This window comes from Nicotiana tabacum, chromosome 20, assembly GCF_000715075.1.
Source record: "Nicotiana tabacum cultivar K326 chromosome 20, ASM71507v2, whole genome shotgun sequence".
Classification (NCBI taxonomy): Eukaryota; Viridiplantae; Streptophyta; class Magnoliopsida; order Solanales; family Solanaceae; genus Nicotiana; species Nicotiana tabacum.
Window position 1 is genome coordinate 134,736,131 of NC_134099.1, and position 21,243 is coordinate 134,757,373.

A 21,243-nucleotide genomic window follows, 5' to 3' on the forward strand; every position below is an offset into this window, starting at 1 on the left:
CATTATCTGCTCAGTTGAGAAAATTTGGGCCCTTCACGGCATTAGTCTGGGTCTAAATAAACTATTCTCATTCACTCATTCTCAGCAAACCGCCAAAAACCAGAAGAAACAACACAGAAACAGAATTTACAGCAATGACCTAGGGTCCCAGCTGCAACTTTTGCTTTCACTTTTCAAAATTTGAGGGTAAGAAAGAGTCATCTTTAGCTGGTAATCAAGCACAGAAAGACATAATTCAAAGGAATACAGAGGCAAAGTTGCAGCATCTTGCCTTCAACAGGTTAATAGAAAATTGCATAGCTAAAAAGAGGTATATAATTTTACTTTACCCTTTACAGTTCTTGCATTTGTACAGGGGTTCCCAGTTTACTGAAAAACTCTAAAGCTTCAAATAATAAATGCGAGTAAAGTTGAACTGTATGCTTTGAATTGAATATAGCTCATTGATCTGCATTTATACCAAAAATTCGAACCTTGTGCATGTTTGGAAATTTGGCAACCACCAGTATAAAAACTGCAAATGTGTTGAAGAACAGCATCGGGTGCTGATAGTCAGTTGTATGTGAAGCGATCAAGTACCTATTGAACGAAGCAAGTATTTGAACATATCAGTAAATGCACCTCATCGAAAAGGTGAGATCGTCTTAAACAAGCACGAAAGATCATTTAAAACAAAGAACAAATTTCTCGAGGAAAGAAAGAAGAGAGTCCACTGTGTGTCTGTAGCAGAGACCAAACAAATGGCCAATAAATCAAGTCCTATCAATAACATTAGAACAAAGGATTCATTCATTGTTACTTGTGAATATAATAGACGAGGGCAGGGGCCATCTCCCCTTCCTTTTTATCATCTCAGCTTTCTTTAAATTTGCCAAGCATTTGTATATACACCTTAAGTGCAGCAAGATCATGCATATGTGGAAGCATCATTTACAAGACAGAATACCATTCAATTAGTACCAAACATATGCTTCAAATTCACATCCTTAAGAGTCTCGCATTTAAGATGTCAACCCTGGTGTAGCAGAACTCAACTTTCAATTAAATAGATTAAGGCAATTGCGTAACAGAAATATATATTGGTTTGTTCACAAGATGGTAGTAGTACAAGTAAAAGTCAATTGAGAAGCAACAGTAGCATTAATAAGCCTTTGAGACCAAAACTTCTATCAGAAGACAATAGACACACAACAATAACAACAAACCCAGTGAAACCCCACAAGTGGGGTCTGGTGAGGGTAGTGTGTACGCAGACCTTACTCCTACCTTATGAAGGTGGAGAGGTTGTTTCCGAAAGACCCTCGGCTCAAGAACTAGCAGACAATAGACATCATCTCAAGGATTTTTCCATCACCCAAAAGAAACTGAAAAAGAAAAATAAACTGATCCTTTTTTGGTCAAGTTTACTCCACTTCACATTCCAGCTTACCTTTCTTTTCTTTTCTTTATTTTTCCTTTTCGGTTGCGGAGTATTCTGATTTGCAAACCATTGCAGAAACTGAACTATGGGTATGCTAACTGTTTACTCAGGAAAATGCTAGAAGACTTAAAACTTATGGGATTATCCATCTTTTTGTATCTCTTTCTGTTTCATTGAAGAAGAAAAGCATATCATTCTAAACAAACAAAAAGTTGACCTTGACTAAACAGGTCGATAGTCTTTTAAAGGAGTATTGCAATAATAAAGAGAATGTTCAACATCATCATTTAATTGGCATAAAGTAAAATGAGTCTTAGGATTTTCTAAGTTATGTTCCTTAGTGACTCACCTAAAGAGGAGAAAGGAAGAGGAAAAGCAACAGCATGTCTTTATGGATATACATACATGTATGTTCAGAGAGAAAGAAACTAGGCAAAATAGATATACGGCCCCTCAAAGTTGGCTCCAGTTTTCATTTTGACACCTCAACTAAGAAGTACCTATTGCACACTGCAACAAAGTTGATTGGAACTACATCTATGTTTCCTAACATATGAATAAATCAAACAAGCCACTAAAGTAACATATCTCGATAATCAAATAGTCATAAAAACTCAAGTCAAAAAGATTCCATACTAACCAAATCAAATACTTATATTATTCAAATTGATAGGTTATCGGGAATACATGATTTTAGGTTATGGTTTCTCATACGGCTTCCACCAGAAACTGTTTATAGCATTAGATCTAGAGAATTACCTCAGATTAAAGTGATATTTTGTTGGAGAAGCAACAATTTCAGCACAATTATATTGCATACACTTATTGTGTGTACGCGGAAGATATACAAGCTTATATAATTACTAGTTCCACATCAAATTGTTCCTGCAATGCATAAAGGACCAGTTGGACTGATAGTTTAACCAATCACACCACAAAAACCAGAAAACAATAGCTTTTCTAGTTCAATATCCAGTCCCAGATCAAAAGAAGTTCAAGTTTAGCATGAACAATGTTATATTACAAACCAAGGCAATAATGGTCTGAAGATTTCACTCTTACAGTACAGGATTGCAGATTTTCTAGGTCCTTTTTTTCTTTTATGCAGATCTCACTGAATATCAAATGTTGTTTCATTTTTAGTTCCCTTCCTTTTAAAGTAGAACACACTGCTACAGCAACTAACCATTATACATTATGCTGTTTCAAGTAGAGCATCGATCCTCTCTCGCAATTGCATAGTCTCGCTTGGCCACAATAGATGAAGCTTTACATATAACTCTTTCATGCTTTATATTATTGGGGATTTCTTTTCTAACATCTGCCTTACATACTTATATACAGGTCAATATCAAATTAAAGGCACCGGAGGCCTCAAACTCACCAGGAATTGGAGAATGAAATAACAAAGGAAAAAAGAAAAAGAAATCTGCCTTTCATATAGCTGAACCAATGCTCATCAGTTCACTTCTTTAACTCAAAGACTCCAACTAACTTTTTCTATAACCAAGAAATCCATTGTTTCCTACTTCGATACTCGGTGGATAATGGTCCATCATCCTACTCTTCTCCACTTAAATATCAGACTTAGTTCACAGTAGGATTTAACTCGTGACGTGCGCCTCAAATCCCCAAACTAACTTAAGCCCCAAATTACCAATTTGCTGTTAAAAAGTTATGTTAATTAACACATCAGTCTTCTAGCTGATGCTCATAATTACATCCTGCTACAACCTCCATACACATATTTTATGTAACATATGCTTAGTTCACTAAGATTGTAAATATGTGCCCTATAATTACTCCACAGAATTAAGGGGTCGTTTATTTTGTTGATTACTTATAGAGAGATTATAATTTCCACACAGTAGATATGTGCGCTATTAGTAATCCACAGCATCAATGATTTCATAGCCAAAAAGCCCAACAAATGATTTACACTTAAAAAATGAATACTTACAGCACCACAGGAACAACTGTCAGAAACTTCCTATTGGGAGTAAGCTGCTTTCCATTATCCATTTGCTCCCACCAAGTCAACCTGTTGTAGATACCCTGGTCTTCAGCAAATGGCGTTCCCTTCTTCCAGTGAAAAAAGTGATACGTGACCTAAAGGGAAAAGACAAGATTATGCACAAATGAGATAGAAAAGGCAGCTAGGTGCACAACAAGCTTCCCAACCCTGTTATATCACTGGTTAGTTTCACAATCTTTTCTATAATTCAGATTTCAGAGGAATAACAAAATTTAGTACCAGAAAAGAAAAAACAAATTAGCACGTTGATAAGTTAGTATTTTACCCATTTATCTCTTCTTTAATCTTAAACTTTTGCTATGTTTAATTGATAAAATAGTGCATTTACTGTGGTTTACTCCCATCTTACAGGTCTATGTGATTTAGAAGTAATCGGGAAAGAAATCAAGTGAAAACAAGTCAAAAAGGAGCTCAGATGAAGAACTGGAAATCTGGTCAACAGAGTACCCTTCGCGGATACGAAGTCTGGCCGCGAAAGCAAAGGTCAACCAGTCAACAACCCTTCGCGAACGCGAAGGACCGGCCGCGGACATGAAGAAGGTTTTCTGGCAGAACTGGGCAGAGCACTTCGCAAACGCGAAGCACTTTACGCGAACGCGAAGAAGGTTTTCTGGCCAGAACCGGGCAAAAATGAAATTTCACATTTTTTATCCCAAAACACATAAAACTCGGCCTAGCTCGTTTTGGAAGATATCTGTGGCAGAAAATACAAGTTTTGGAGAGCTAGGGTTCTACACCAACAACAACAGCAGTAATATACCCAGTATTATCCCACACCGTAGGGTCCGAGGAGGGTAGTGTGTACGCAGACCTTACCCCTACCTTGTGAAGATAGAAAAGCTGTTTCCAATAGACCTGGGGATTGTAGATTTGAAGTCCTTCGATGAGAAATTCTTAATCTTTTGCCCATTTGTTTAATTTCTTGCTTTGTATTGAATATCTAAGTGTGTAGTATTTCATACCATTATTTGATTCTTGTTTATGAAAATACTCATTATTCAAGTTTGGATTAAAACTCTTGTTATGCTATATGCTTATGTATTGAATGATTTTTATTAATTATGAAGTGAGTTGATTATTTCTTTAATTATTCTTTTTTTTTTAAAATGTTTCCAAAGGAATTAGCCAACCCTAGGACTTGCCCATTAACTTCGGTTTAAATTTTGGAAAAGGCAAATTCGGAGTTGGGAAATATTAATTAACAAGAACTTGAGGTGTTAACCCTTATTTTATAGATTCTACCTAGGGATAGGATTGAACTACTTGAAACCACATTCGGATGTGCTTAATTCTCTTAATTGTTTTAGGGATAATTCAATTAGAAAGTCTTGTTAGTTTTCGAAAGAAGCTAATGTGAAATTATAATCCGAGGCTAATTAACATAAACTCGCTCATATTTATAAAATCGTGAAATATATTGGATCGTTACGTGAGTCTTGAGTGTGATTCCCCTTGTATTCATGCTTGTAGCCATTGATCATTTTATTTGCTTTCTAGGTTAGTTTATATTTCTGCATTAGTCATAATATTTTCTCCAAACCCTTATTAGTGTTTGGCTTAGCATAAAGCCAAAGCAATAACTCTCTTACTTGCCTAATCGCCTACATATTGTTTCCTGTGGTATTCGACCTTGATTCATAGTTGGGTAAATTATATTGCATGCGACCGTGTATACTTACTCTTTGAGGAGTGGATTCGGACGTTACCACACCTACTAAATTTCTTAGGTATGAAGAATCTTTTTCATGGAATATAACAGAGCACACAAGTCAAATATATTTCCACAAAATGGTAGTAAGAAAAGCTTTAGCCACTATAAGGGAAGGGTACTAACACTATAATGGATGATGATAAATTTCATAGACTCAAGGTTTTAACTTTCTTTTTTTATGGGTTAAAAAGAAATGGGATTATATAGGATCGGAGGGATAAGACTCAAGGTTTTAACTTTTAAGTTAGCCAAAAACAATTCTCTTCTGGGAAAAGGTTCCCAAGAATATGGTGGTATTTGCTTAGAAGTCATTCAAAATTAAAATATACTTCTGAACAAGAGACAATGTTTTGTGCAAAGATGTTACCCATTCTTTAAAGGATAAAGTTATTCTTTATGAAAAGGTGCCATCCAATCTTTAAGGGTACATTTGTTCTTGCAAAGGTATGTACGTTACCTTATTGAATCTCTAGAAATACCTATCCCACCAAAAAATCTAAACTTGATTTTCCTTTTTTGATAAGGTAATAAATTTTATAAAAGAAAGGCAAGTACATTCTCGTATACAAGGAGTATACCAAAAAGTAAAACCTCTTACAAAAAGACATGGTTTTCTAAGAATAACACTCAATCATCTATACAAATAGGAACCTCATGGATGTACCAAAAACAGATAAGGTAAAAGAGGCTATTCCTCAAGTGTACAAGATCTTTCTCTACTCCATCAAAAGCTCTCCTATTCCTCACTCCAAACAACCCACATGGGTGCTAGAGGAGCAACACCCAAGCCCTACGTCTTCGAACTGTCTTCTGAAGACCCAACTAAATATAACTTCTTTCACCGTGCCCGACGTCACCCACTCGATACCAAACCAACTAAAAATCACCCCCCCTCCCCAAAAAAAATAAAATAAGAAGCTATCCGACAATGTAAAAGGAGGTGATTCATATTTTATCCCCATGAAGCACCAACTAACACGAGTAATCTTCCTCTTCCTAAAATTCTTCACCGTCAAAATTACCCTGTCTTGTAGCTAGCCAATTAAAAAATCACACCTTTTCTCGGTACCCAGGGATTCCATACTGAATTATGTGGAAAGACCGGCTCCTCCCTAGTTAGAAGCTTATCATAATAACAACAACAAACATGGTGTCATCCCACATAGAAGCTTCTCATAATATGACTCAAGGAAAACGTCATTTTCCCCGGCACTCCATCTCCGCGCATCATTGTCTATCTTGCGAAACTTGTTGATTCTGAAGGAGTCCGAGCAAGTTTTGAAATTCTTCCACCTCGCAGTCATGCAAATTCCTTCTTAACCTCACACTCCATTGCACTTCTTCCTCTTGTAGACTCCACGTCCTTTAGACAGACATCTTCTTTTGGCTTGAAATATTGTACATATTCGGATATGTGATTCTCAAAGCATTGTTCCTGCACCACCTATGCTCCCAAAAACTAATCCTCCTCCCGTCCCCTACCCTAAATGTGATGTTCTCATTAAACTCTTCCCACCCCTTTAAGTGAAATATTATACATATTCGGATATGTGATCATCCAAAGTGTATTTATCAACTCCTACAAATACAGTTGAGAGATTTAAGAGTTCTCCGAAACTTCTTTTTTGAGGGCACATTAGAAGATTCCGGAGCGATTTTGCTGTATATTTGGGAGTAAGACGTCACTTTGCTATTTGCATCCACTCTGAAGATAACGCATTCCATAGCATGACTTGAATCGATCTTCACGTCCAAAACTCTATCTCTTCTTCTATTGTTAACCATTGTCTTGTTTGTTGATTAAATGTTCTTCTTAATATTATAATCTCTAAAAAAAATCCAACAGAATAAAGGTACTGATTCACTATATACTCCTTATGTCAGGGGACCGGTGACATTTGAGAATCACAAGGAACGTAGGTATAGACCTGAATGACCTGCAAAGTCAATCAAACTAGAAGCCGGGATTAAGTAGGCATAGGTGGGTTATCATACAGCTCTTCCAACAGAAAGCCCATCTAAGAACAAGTCCCTCCCAAAATCCCAGATTTCCAAAATGATAATAACATAATCATGAAAGGATAGTCATAAATCAGATCACAAAATTAGAGACTTGGCATCATAAAAGCATCCACATATTAGGAAAAAAAAGGCATAGATAAAAGGTCGTACAAGGAAATGAGAGAGATTGACGATGGTCCAAGCTACGCCGGGTGAGACGCCAAGGACAGAGAGCACAGCCATCCACGAGAAGAAAAGAATGAATATGTAGATGGTCCAGACCCCAGGGTAGGTGAACCACTCAGTGTTCCGATTCAGATCCGTCGTAGGAGCAGCCCTCACATAATAATTCGCCATCCAAATGGATCGAAAAATACTTTCTATCCCCACCGTCTGTAGTTAAACGTTAGTGTGTATATATAAATAAGCAAAGACAAATATGAATTTGAAGAAGAAACCTTTTTATATAAGCAATCGCCAAAGTCAGATGGAAATGGCGATAATTATCGCACAAAGTCCAAGTATAAGGTAATGGGATGGGTTCAACTGTTCAAGGAAAGAGGCTGGATGCGGTTGCTGGGGGGGTGGGGGTGGGGGTTGGGTGGGACCGCTAAGGGGCCTTCATTTCTGCTTCTGTTTAACAGATGAAAGAAATTCTTTCCCCCTTTTTTTTCCTCAAAAAATCATAGATAGATATTTTTAGTCCTTAACTTTTTTTTTTTTGGGTTATTCTTTTTTATTTCAACAAATAGCAATAAACTAGTTCCAACTAATTGTGAGGGGAAGTACACAAGTAGCATTTTTAGAGCTACTATATTTGATATGCAAAATGGAGCTGGAGACGCGAGTTAGATAGATGGAACAGAAGCAGTTAAAAGTTAGTTAATTAGTTGAAATGGAAGTCCGTCGAGTCAGTTAGAGTAGGCTGCACAATTCAATATAATCTAATTCTATAAATGATCTCACTGTACACATTACAAAGATATTAGCAAAGCTATTACAATTCTTTCTATTTCTACTCTCTTCATCTTCTTCTTTTCGATCTCCATTGCTTATAATCTCGAGCTTCTCTACAAGCTCTTGACTTAGCTGCTCGATCCTTGAACTCATCACTGAGTTCCTGCAATTGAACTATCAGTGGTATCAGAGCATCCGCATCCTTGGAACTATGACGAAAGGTGTTCGATCAAACGACAATCTCGCGAATGAAGTGGGAGAGCTACGTGAGATGATGCTGAAATTAATGACTGATACTAGGCCTTTGAATGGAGAAGTCTCAAGCTTGAAACAATTAGATCAAGCTGTCATGGAGTTAAAAGAACAATTGGGGAAAAATTCGAAAAGGCAAAAATTAGGTGGATCATAAAGATGAAGTGTAACCAACAGAAGAAAGATCACACTGGGAAAAGAGTCCCAACAATTATAACAACAAAAATTCCAACTTCTCATGGTGGTCAAGAATGGAGTTTCTTAGATTTGCAGGTGATGACTTACGATGTTGGCTATTCAAAATTGAGCAGTTTTTTTCCATGGAGAAAGTTCCTGCAAATGAAAGGATGAAGGTCGCTGCTATGTTGTTAGAAGGCAGAGGTGTATCCAGGATTTTAAGAACATAGGTGCACAATCTTTAAGATAGATGTTTGGTTCCATTATATAAAATTTTATAGTGACAACAAGTTAAAGAGCAAACTACACTAATATTATATTCGCAAAAAACATCATTCATTATACAATTGTCTTTGAAGAGTTTTAATACTTTGAAAACAGTCAATAATAGCATATGTACTTAACAACAACAACAACATACCCAGTATTATCCCACACCGTGGGGTTTGGGGAAGGTAGTGTGTATGCAGACCTTGCCCCTACCTTGTGAGGATAGAGAGGTTATTTCTAATAGACCCTCGGCTTAGGAAAGCATAAGAACCACATTAATAAAGATGTAGACAAGAAGGGACAATACCAAAAAGCCATATAAAAGCAGAATAAAAATAACAAAATAGTAAGGTGATCAACAATGAAAGATAACAATAGTTAGTCATAAAAACTTGCTACCAACAGAAAGCGAGACTGCGTCAATACTACTATTATGAACACTCTAGACTACCTATTCTACTACCCTAATTCTTGACCTCCATACCTTCCTATCAAGGGTCATGTCCTTGGTCAGCTGAAGCTACGCCATGTCTTGCCTAATCACCTCTCCCCACCTCTTCTCTGACCTACCTTTACCTCTCTGTAGGCCCTCCAATGTCAACCTCTCACACCTCACCGGGACATTTGTACTCCTCCCCCTCACATGACCAAACCACCTAAGCCGCGCTTCTCGCATCTTGTCCTCAATAGGGGCCACACCCACCTTGTCGCGAATAACCTTATTTCTAATCCTATCTAACCTGATGTGCCCGCACATTCATTTCAACATCCTCATCTCTGCTACCTTCATCTTCTATACATGAGCGATCTTGACTGGCCAACACTCAGCCCTATACAACATCGTTGGTCTGACCACCACTCTATAGAACTTACCTTTAAGTTTCGGTGGCACCTTTTTGTCACACAAAACACCAAAAGCGAGTCTCTATTTCACCCATCCCTCCCCAATATGATGTGTGACATCTTCATCAATCTCCCCATCCCCCTGAATAATAAACCTAAGCTACTTAAAACCCCCTCTCATAGGGATGACCTACGAGTCCAGCCTCACCTCTCTTCCCCTCCTTGAGTCTCGCCACTGAACTTACACTCAAAGTATTCTGTCTTGGTCCTACTTAACTTGAAACCTTTAGATTCCAGGTCTGCCTCCATACCTCTAATTGTGCATTCATACTATCTCGCGTCTCGTCAATCAATACAATATCATCTGAAAATAGCATGCAATACGGTGCCTCCCCTTGGGTGTGGCGCGTCAGTACGTCCATCACTAGAGAAAACAAAAAAGGGCTGAGTGCCCGACCCCTGATGCAACCCCATCATAACCGGAAAATGGTCTGAGTCCCCACTCATAGTCCTTACTCTGGTCGTTACTCCATCATACATGTCCTTAATCAATCTAACATAGGCAACATGTACACCTCTAGCCTCCAAACATCTCCACAAAACCTCACTCGAAACTTTATTATACGCCTTTTCTAAGTCAATGAACACCATATGCAAGTCCTTCTTTCTCTCTCTATACTGCTCCATCAATCTCCTAACAAGGTGGATGGCTTCTGTAGTCGAACACCCCGGCATGAACCCAAATTGGTTCTCGAAAATAAACACACTCCTCCTTACCCTTAATAGCATATGTACTTACAGTTTTAAATATCTAATACTCTATATACAACAAACTAAACAATCATTCAAAAAGGTTTTTAGAAATGGCACTTAATATTGAGCGGTAGGGGGGGAGGGGGTGTTGCTGCTTTAAACCCATAGAGAGCCGAAGACTTGAGAGAGGCGAGTCACGATTACTTTATTTTTAGGGATTTCAAAGTATTTGTATCCAAAAGAATGATTAAGAGAAGAAAAATAAAAAAGATATAGGGAGAAGGGATTTTTTTAAAAGTAAAAACAAAACGTGTTTGTTTGTTAATCGAAAAGAAGTAAAGGGCGTGGGGATCTGTTGTTAATTAAAAAAGTGCATTGGTAATTGGAAATTTATTTATTAATTATAAAAGGAATTAATTAAAAAAGAATTGTATGGGGATCGAACACCTAACCTGAGGGACAAAAAAGAAACAAAAAGGGCACTTAATCGCGGTACACCAAACCAATATCTTGAGCATGGGTGACCACACTATATTTATGGACTAATTGGAAAAATTAATAATATTTATACATGGCCCAGAGAGGAGATCATGGATGCATGTACCTCACCCTCAACCACATAAATTTGCCCCTGTGAGAAGGGAAAGCCATTTAGTGGCATCTATCATTCATGAGATACATGCACCATCTACAACCTGTAAGTTGGACTGAGTATGTCATTGCACTGGTAGAGAGATTTGGGGCTGACTTCGATGATCCTATGGAAGAATCAAAAAGATCAAGCAAACGGGTGGTCTGAAGGACTGCCAAGCTATATTTGAGAGGAACTTGAACAGGGTAAATCTGTCACAAAAAAATGCTATTAGTTGTTTCATTGCAGGGTTGAAGCATGAACTGAACATGGTAGTGAATTTAACCAATCATTTTACATTATCCCAAGTCTATATGACAACTAGAATGCAAGTGTTCCATATTTCTGCTATTAGACAAACTTCTGTAACTACTTCTCAACAAGTGCCTTCCAAGAGGTACATGGAGCAAAGATGGTGGCAAACCTCTTCTACCAACTCCCAATTATGGAAATTATGCAGCTCCTAAAGGAATTAATAGAAGGACACTCAATTTGGATGAAATGAATGAAAAGGGCCAACGGTTTATGTTATTTCCTAATGAGAAGTATGTGACGGGACCCAAGTGTAGAAATTTGAAGCAGTTATATTTTCTTGAATTGGAGGAAATGGTAGAACAACAATGTGTGGAAGAGGAGGAACAGATTGAACTAGAAGAGCAAGGACTAGAATTAACTCAACCAATGGAATAGATGAAAATCTCCATTTATGCTCTAAATGGCTCATTGGGGTATAGAACATTAAAGGTGATTGGGTACCATTCAAAGAAACCACTGCACATATTAGTAGATACAATGAGTTCTCATAATTTTATAGATCCAGAATTGGTGAAAAAATTGAATTGTCCAGTTATGTCGACTACGCCTCAGCTAGTAGCAACAACTAATGGAAATATGATGAGGGTTGACAAGGTGTGCAGGATTTCCTGGCTTTTGCAAGGAGCTGAGTTGTCTGCAGATTTCCTGTTATTACCTCTAAGGTCTGGTGGTGTAGTTCTGGGAGTCCAATGGCTATTGACACTAGGGGACATCAAAATAACCTTTAGGACACTCACTATGGAGTTTTATTATCAAGGAAGAAAGCATGTCTTGAGGAGAGATTGGACACAAATCCTAACTTTGGAGCAGGGGTATTGGACAGAATGTTAGGTGAGCAATTACAATTTACAACTTCGCATGATTCAAGTTGTACCTGCAATGTGTAATGAACTTCAATGGTATTCTTAAGAATCTAAAGAAGAAGTTAACACACATCCTAGGTTGGTGAAATTGTTGGAAGAATTTAAAGACTTGTTTGTTGAACCCACACATCTACCACAATCTAGGGGATATTTGATCATAAAATTATCTTGCAAGCTGGAACTGAACCTATAAATAAAAGACTTTATAGGTATGCATCTGTCAAAAAGGATACTATTAAGTCGCTAGTCAAACAAATGCTATACCAGAGGATTATCCAACAAGCAAAAGCCCTTTTGTTGCTCCTGTAGTGCTAGTTGGGAAAAAAGACGGGTCATGGAGCCTATGTGTTGACTATAGAGATTGAATAAGAACACTATGAAAAATAAGTTTCCAATTCAAATTGTAGAGGACTTATTGGATGAGTTGGGAGGGGCTAAGGTCTTTTCAAAAATAGACCTAAGGTATGGTTACATCAACTGAGAATGGCAGTAGAAGTTGTGCCAAAAACTACTTTTAGAACTCATGCATGTCACTATAAATACCCGTTGATACCTTTTGGGTTATCAAATTCCCCAGCCACATTCCAAGGATTAATGAATTCAGTGTTTCAAACCTTTTTTTAGGAAGTATGTCTTAGTGTTCTTTGATGACATACTAGTTTACAGTAGGGATACATAGGTACATTTGCTGCACCTTAAATTGGTCTTTGTAGAAATGAGGAAACACCAGCTGTTTGCAAAGCAAAGTAAATATTTCTTTGGGGTCCCAAGGATAGAGTATTTGGGTCACTTTATTACTAAAGAAGGTGTGTTAACAGACTCTCAAAAGGTGAAAACTATGAAGAATTGGCTTTTGTTAAACACAATTAAACAACTGAGAGGAGTCCCTGGTCTTGCTGGATACTATAAAAGATTCATCAGAGGCATTGAAGTTATCAGCATGCCTTTAACTGACCTCCTCAAAAAGGATAGCTTCAAATGGTCTCATGCTGCATCTAAAGCCTTTGAACAATTGAAGATTACGCTGACTCGGGCCCCAGTATTGGAACTACTTGATCCTAATAAGACCTTCATTGTGGAAACTGATACAAGTGGGCAGGGGATAGCTGATGTCTTAATGTAGCAAGGTCATCCCATTGCTTTTAATAGTAGAGAATTATCTCCCAGACATGCTGCACTTTTTAGTATATGATATGAAACTCTTGGCTATTGTTCATGCAGTGACTAAATGGTCTCAATACTTACTTGGTCAAAAATTCATCATTAGGACATATCAGAGAGCTTTAAAGTTTTTAATGGAACAGAAGCTGCATACAAACTCTCAACTAATGTGGCTGACTAAACTAATACCTTTTGACTATGTGATTAAATACAAAAAGGAGCTGAAAATAAAGTAACCGATGCACTTTCAAAAGTATATGAGGATGAGCTATTTTCTTTAGTCATTTTTACTACCAGCTCTGAGCTAATGCAAGCTATATTTTTACAATTGAGATACATACCTAGAATTAAAAGTTCTCATTAAGTAGCTTCAGGCAAATCCAGCTACTCACTTTCGATTCACTTGGTACCATAATTAATTGAGGAGAAAGGAAAAACTTGTAGTGGGTAAGGGCCAACAACTGAGGAAGGATATTATTGCTTTATGGCATTCCACACCTCAAGGTGGCCATTCTGGTATTAAAGCAACACATAAAAGGGTAATAACACTATTTATTGGAAGGATATAAGGAAAGATGTGAAGGTTTTTGTACAAGGGTGTGACATCTGCCAGAGAAATAAAGCTGACTTACTTATCCGGGACTCTTACAACCTCTACCCATATCTTAGGTGGTGTGGTCTCAACCTAGTATAGATTTCATAGATGGTCTTCCCAAATTCCATGGTCATGAAGTAATTTTGGTTGTTGTGGATAAGCTCAACAAGTATGGCCACTTTATCTCTCTAAAATATCTCTATACTGCTCAGTTTGTAGCTAAGGTGTTTATGGACGCGGTTTCCAGACTATATGGACCTCCAGACTCAATAGTTGGTGATAGAGATGCAGTTTTTCTGAGTTCTTTTGGAAGGAGTTGTTTTCTATCCAAGGAGTACAATTGAGCACCTCTTCAGCTTATCATCCACAAAGTAATGTCCACAGTGAAGTTCTGAATAGGTGTTTGGAAACATATTTAAGGTATTTTTTCTTTGATGATGCTACAAATTGGTATTCTTATTTTCCTATGGAAGAATATTTGTACAATATCTCATATCATTCTGCAATCAAAACTACTCCTTATGAAGCTCTTTATGGAAGACCACCTTCCTTGCATCTTCCCTACTTGCCAAGAGAATCAAATTCTTTAGAGGTTGACAATACACTGCTCAATAGAGAATTAAAGTTGCAGTTGTTACAACACCAACTTCTCAGAGCTCAATTAAGAATGAAGCAACAAATTGATTCTCACAGGATTGACAGAAGTTTTAAAGTAGGAGATTGGGTCTATTTTAAAGTCCAACCTTATAAGCAAGTGAGCATTTCTACACTTCACTTCCACAAGTTAGCTTTCAAGTATTATGGACCTTTTCAGATAGCTAGAAAAGTGGGACCTGTTGCTTACACATTTTTATTTTCACCTTCAGTAAAGATACAGTGCATGTTTCATTATTGAAGAAATGCTATCAACTACCTACTCAGATTTCCTACCCTCTTGTGCTAATTTGGCCAGGCCTCATCATCCCAATCCTGAGTCTGTTTTACAAAGAAGAATAGTGAAGAAGGGCAACAAAGCTGTCACTCAAGTCCTCATCAAATGGGAAGGGTTGCCAGCAGACTCTGCTACTTGAGAGTTCTTCAATGCTTTGAAGACCAGGTTTCCATCTTTTGATCCTTGTGATCAAGGATCTTCTGCAGAAGGGAGTATTGATATGCATAATGTAGTTGGAGGCATGAGTTAGTTAGATAGTGAAGTCATGTCAGCAGAAACAACTAAAAGTTAGTTAGTTAGTTAGTTGAAATGGAAGTCAATCGAGTCTGTTAGAGTAGGCTGCACAATTCAGTATGATCCAATTCTATAAATGATTTCATTGTATACATTACAAAGATATTAGATAAGCTATTACAATTCTCTCTATTTATACTCTCTTCGTCTTCTTCTTTTTTATCTCCATTGCTGATAATTTCGAGCTTCTCTGCAAGCTCCTGACTTAGCTGCTCGATCCTCTAACTCTTCACTAAGTTCCTGCAATTGAACTATCACTATTTAGGGATTAACCAATACTTATTTTGTCCGGAAAATTTGAACTGAAAATCTTAACTTCAGGACTCTGTCTCCTGACAATTGAACTAGAAAATTAAAATTCAAGATACACTGCCTAATTTCTAAATAGCAGCCCTCTAAAATAGCTATCTCGTGTCATTTCTACCTAATTGTGTAGTTAATTTAATTTTTAACCTTGCATCCGATTAATTCATTGATTTCTAAAAATTTTCTTTCAGAAGTAAATTGTCATTGTTTAATATGCTTTTTCATAATTTAATCAAGAAAATGTGACTACTGTTTTCATTAACTTAATATCTATTAACTCCTTTTTGTTATAATTTGTTTTTCATTTTTTTTTAAAAAAATTCAGGATAAAAGAAGGGAAATTAGGGAGGAAAACCCTTACCAACAAGGTGAAAATTTAGGTAATTAACCAACTAAGACAACTCAAATTTGATTCTCTTTTAATTTAATTATTACTTGTTAATTTAGAATATTATGAATTGAGACCCTCCAAAAGGTGTTACTTAGTATAAAGGGCAGTCAGACGTACAAAACATTCCGCATTAACATTGGATCTGGGGAAGGGTGATGTAGACAATCTACCCTAATTAGTGACTGTTTCTGTGGCTTCAACCCGCAACATAAAGGTATTACTTAGTGAGGGCATTTGCATCTATACCCGCTTTTTGGGTCACGTTTTAACTTGTGTCCGCTTTGCCAAAAAAATTGCAAGAGTACCCACTTTTTCGTGTAACTTCAGCATACGGGGCTGAAGTAGCAAAGACAATCACACAAAACTTCAGAATTCTAGTAGACGGGCCTGAAGTAGCAAGTGTGCTGAAGTTTTTGTTTGTAATTGCTGAAATTAAGCATAGTAGCTGTTTGTTCTCTATTTGCTGAAATTTTTGTTTGTAATTGTACTAAATAAGCTAAAGTTTTTTTGTCCTAAATTTATTAGTTTTGTCATTAAGCTTTTTCAAGAACTTCAGCAGAAGATGCTGAAGTTATTTAGTTCATTTATAAAAACTTCAGCACTAAATAAGCTGAAGTTTTTTTGTCATGGATAACCTTTTTCAAAAACTTCAGCAGAAGATGCTGAAGTTATTTAGTTCATTTGTAAAAATTTCAGCACTAAAATCTTGTTACAACCCATGTTTTTGTACCTGAAAGTACATCGTGAGTCAATTGATTTAAGCTCAAAAAGGATGAAATCCTTCTATAAGGACAAGAAAGGTTTGCCGAAGTGTTAAGCAAGTTAAGATGAATATAAGACTTGTTAATCATGATTTAAATGAGTTTAAAGCCATGATATGGCTATATATGATGTTTGTATATGAAGTGTAAAGTTTGAGAAAAATCGGATTTAAGTTGCGAAAAAACCGACTAAGGATTTGCCTTGTAATGGAGCTTTTTGAGTAATAAATTTCGTGTACTACATGAGATCTTTTTTGGACATATTATATACTAAATTGAAAGTCTTGGAATGTAGTTTCCAACGCTCTTAACCGTTCGTTCATACGACATTTGGATAAAAAGATATAAGTGTTTGAAAAATGGCCAATGAGATGGTGCCAAGTAGCACCTTTTTGACTTTTCAACAAAATGGGATATTTACATCCCTTATCTCGTCTCTTTCCCCATTTTTCCATAGAGCACGACCAAATAATATCCCTAACCTTCCCCTCAAGCTCTCCACAAGTGTTTCCAATAATATTATAATCCGGGGCACGAAATCAAGTAGCGATAACATTAAAACGATCCCTACGACATAAGTATCACTATATTGCCTCTCTTTTTCTTTGTAGTTTGAGTTTTGGAAGATATTTAATATTTAAGAAAATGCCTCATTTCTGTATTTAAGCTTTCAAATATGAAGGAAGTTTGATAAATACATTTCGTAATAGCTAGAACTCACGGGACGGTGATCGGAAGCTGTGAGTTCGAATTATTCAACTTGTTGTGGGCTGTTTTGGGGCTATTTCATGTAGCTTTTGGGCTGTATATTTTTCTGCTATTTAATGGAGTTTTTGGAGGATACATGGTGTGGAGAAACACCACGTAATAGCAAAATGATGGATTAATCATTCTTTGTAATATTTTCGGGGTGTTAGACACTACTATAGTCGTTGTTTTTGGTATGAATTGATTGGGGTGTGTTGGACTGTTGTAATCTAAATATAACATGGATTTATACTTCCATCCACTGTAGGAGGTAATTATATTGTGTTCCTACTGGCGCTTAAGGTTATCTTGGCATTGGTTAAGTTAAATGGATGAACTAGACATGAACTAGTGTATAAAGTTGCTAATTAAGAATAATTGGAGTTGTGGATCATTTTCTTTGTTATGGATATATAGTATAAGGCTGGAATTATTGATGAATGACTTCATTATCATGTTAATGTTACTATTAAATTAAAGTAAAAAGTCTATAAGGGATGATATGGGGTATACGAATTCCAATTGGAGCTTGTCGCTCGTCGTAAAATAGTTGTGACTTGTTGTTGTTTTATGGTGTCTTGTTATTGATAATTATGTATTGCTGGATTTCTCTGGTAATTATTGTTGGTATATGGTATTAGAGTAGGCTTTTATTACAGGGGAGATGCTGCCCAAATTTATATAAACAAGCTACAAGTTTATGTTGCAGACTTAGCCTTTATTCAATATTGATTTTCAATCTCCTAATGCAATGGTAGATTGAATTGAGTTGTTTGAAGAGTTGCTTGGGAGGTATTAAGGACTCAACATGGTTAAGGTATGTTATGACACTTCCTTCTTTCTTTTGGCATGATCTAAAGTGAAATGAATACTCTATTTCATAACGGATCTACTCCTAGAAACTAAGGTTGCCCATGTTATTCTTTCCATATAAAGTTATTCTAAGCAAGTATGTATGATCCTTGAATCCTATAGAATCTCATATTGATGGTATGATGTCCATAATGTTAATCGAAGGTGCAACGGCCTTAGTCACTCCAAAAGGTTTAGAACGTGATTCCATGAGTCTAGTATGCATTATATATAATATCTATTTTACTCTACCGAGCCGCGCTATAGTAGGCCGGGTACGATACCTATTGTGCAACCACTGATCAGTTGGATTTACCGAGCTCCACGTGGCCGGGTACGATTCTACTGAGCCTTATGATGGCCGGGTACATTTTTACCGAGTCCTCTTTGAGGTCGGGTACGATATGATGATGATGATGCCCACAGAGGTGTATGTTTTTAAAAGTTTATGTATATATATGTCTTATGCATCTCATGTCAGTATCCCCAGCTGCACTTAGATGTTACAAGTTGTATCTCTCTATCTCTCTTTACATTAATGTTCTTGTTTATGCTTTCCTGCCTTACATACTCGGTACTTTATTTATACTGACATCCCTTTTGTTTGGGGACGCTGCGTTTCATGCCCGCAGGTCCCGATTGATAGGTTGACAGTCTTCCTAGTAGGCTATCAGCTCAGCGGAGGTGTTGGTGCACTCCACTTGCTCCGGAGTTGCCTATTTGGTCAGTATGCTTTGGATATGTATTGATTGGTATGGCGGGCCCTGTCCCGACCTTTATGATTTTATATACTCTTAAAGGCTTGTAGACAGATGTCAGGTTTATGGATACTTGTATGGCCTTGTTGGCCTATGTGTTGAGTTTACAAATGGTCATGTCGACCTTATAGGCCCGTATGTCACATGTATAAGTTTGTATATTATGTTGGGTCGTCATATGTTGAGTATTCCCTTATGTTTTATTCTTGTTATCTCATGACGAGTTTCTAGCTCATTTACTCAAGATAGTATAATAAGAAAGATATGTTATGTTGGTACTTGGTTGAGTAAGGCACCGGGTGCCCGTTGCGACCCTTCGATTTGGGTCGTGATAGAAGTGGTATCAGAGCAGTTCTGTCCTAGGGAGTCTACAAGCCATGTCTAGTAAAGTCTTGTTTATGGGTATGTATTGCACCATACTTATAAGCAGGAGGCTACAGGGCATATAAGACTGTCACTCTTTCTTCTTACTCTAGATCGTGTTGTAGAGCTCAATTGTAAGAATTCAAACTTCTAAATTCTATTATATTCGTAATACAATGATACCTCATCCAAATAAGTAGTTGGTATGCGATTGACTGTGGTTGTGGAAGAGTTGAGTCAGAGGAACTCGATTTTGCATCATGCTTATGATGAGCAAATGTGGGGTCTTCAGCAGATCATATGTATTCTAAGATGTGTAAGCTTCTTGATAAGGAGCCCTAAGGAAAGAATATCTATCCACTCGTATGGTAAAAAGAAATAAGTGAATCGGAAAGTAGACACAAGTTTCAGCAAGTAAAACAAGCAAGATGACAAAGGGTACGTGGTACCTAGTTAATAAAGATTATCAGTATTTACAATTCAGGCAGAGAAATGTCAGTATTGGTGTTACCTTCAATGTTAACGATGATATATACAATTGACCACACCCATCTCAGTTGTGCCCTATAGGAGCTAACAAATATAGTTTAAAAGAAGAAGGTGATATCAAGATTCAATTCGGGTTAGAGTAACCAAAAATTATGGATGGATTGTTATCATTAACTAATGTATCCGAAGGATAGTTCAAATATGGTAATAGATCTCCTTGTGAGACACCTAGATGATGAACTTTAGAATAGTATAATCAGATATGAATACTAGAATATTCAGAAATTTCAGAAGATAGGTAGTGGGATCCTAGAAGGGAAAAATATTTCCCTTAGTATGACTCCAGACCCGAGTAAGAAAAAAGGAAGAATGTTAGGCATTCCGAAGATCCAGTGAGATAAAGCAAGGGGAGCTAAAAGTGAAAGAACATTTTGTTCAAGTTTCAGAATAAAGTGATAGACAAAAATATTATTCGAAGAATAAGAAGAGAGTAAATGAAGCATCATGAGTAAGATATGATATATGGGTAATAACAGTAAATCAAAATATGACATGATGATAGAGTCTATAGTCGAGTGAAGGAAAATACAAGAGGTAACAGGCCTTGAGGCAATAAATGAGTATAGGCCATAAAGTCATATCTTTATTTCGAGAATGAGTTGGTGACTTCAATGTGATTACTAGGAGGCAAGGTTAGACCCCAGAGTAGTAGAAATTAGTATGGGCTGGTGAACAAGATAAACTGAACATGAATTAGGGACTGAAGGATTTTATAATAGTTGATATCATGTGAATTTCAGAGATAACATTCTGACAATAATAGAATGGACAACAAAAGAATAACTTTTAAGGTTCATTTATGAAGATGCTTCCCTAAAGCAAGCACGTGGAGCAAAGTTAAGCTTAAGGGACTAAGTGTACCAGTTACATTAAGTGTCACCCTTATGCGTAATAAATTCAATTATCCCTGGTATAGAGATGTTACCGCAAGGCGAGTAAGATGTTAGTGAAGATGTGAAGAAAATACCAAGATGAAGAGGTAACTATGGAATAGTAAATGAGGAACCGGTAAAAGAGTGAAAGGAATGAGATTGCATCTATTCAGATCCTATAGATATGATATGACTCCAGAACATTATGCAAGCATGACGCCGGAGAGAAGCGGTAAGGGTTGCGCACATGATGATATTGATAAATAAGTGCAAATGAACACTTGATACATAAGGAGCCAATACGAGAGGTAACTTAAGACAAAGTAAATAACTAAAGAGAGATTACGCGGAATATAGATATGGGAATGGACCAACGAGTAGTTTGTAGTTGATTCAAGAAGAGCCAAGTTATGGCTATACAAGAGGTTATAAGCA

At 36.9% G+C, this 21,243-nt stretch overlaps 1 protein-coding gene across 1 annotated transcript; it reads right to left on the bottom strand.

Moving 5' to 3' along the window:
* Positions 1 to 267: 267 nt before the first annotated feature.
* On the bottom strand, positions 268 to 7,705 carry LOC107809910 (uncharacterized). The gene is made up of 3 exons (XM_016634607.2): positions 7,339 to 7,705; positions 3,381 to 3,529; positions 268 to 579 (listed from the first exon to the last, which is right to left on the bottom strand). The coding sequence occupies exons 1-3, from the start codon at positions 7,522 to 7,524 to the stop codon at positions 441 to 443; spliced, it is 474 nt and encodes a 157-aa protein (XP_016490093.1). The 5' UTR covers positions 7,525 to 7,705; the 3' UTR covers positions 268 to 440.
* Positions 7,706 to 21,243: the final 13,538 nt, after the last annotated feature.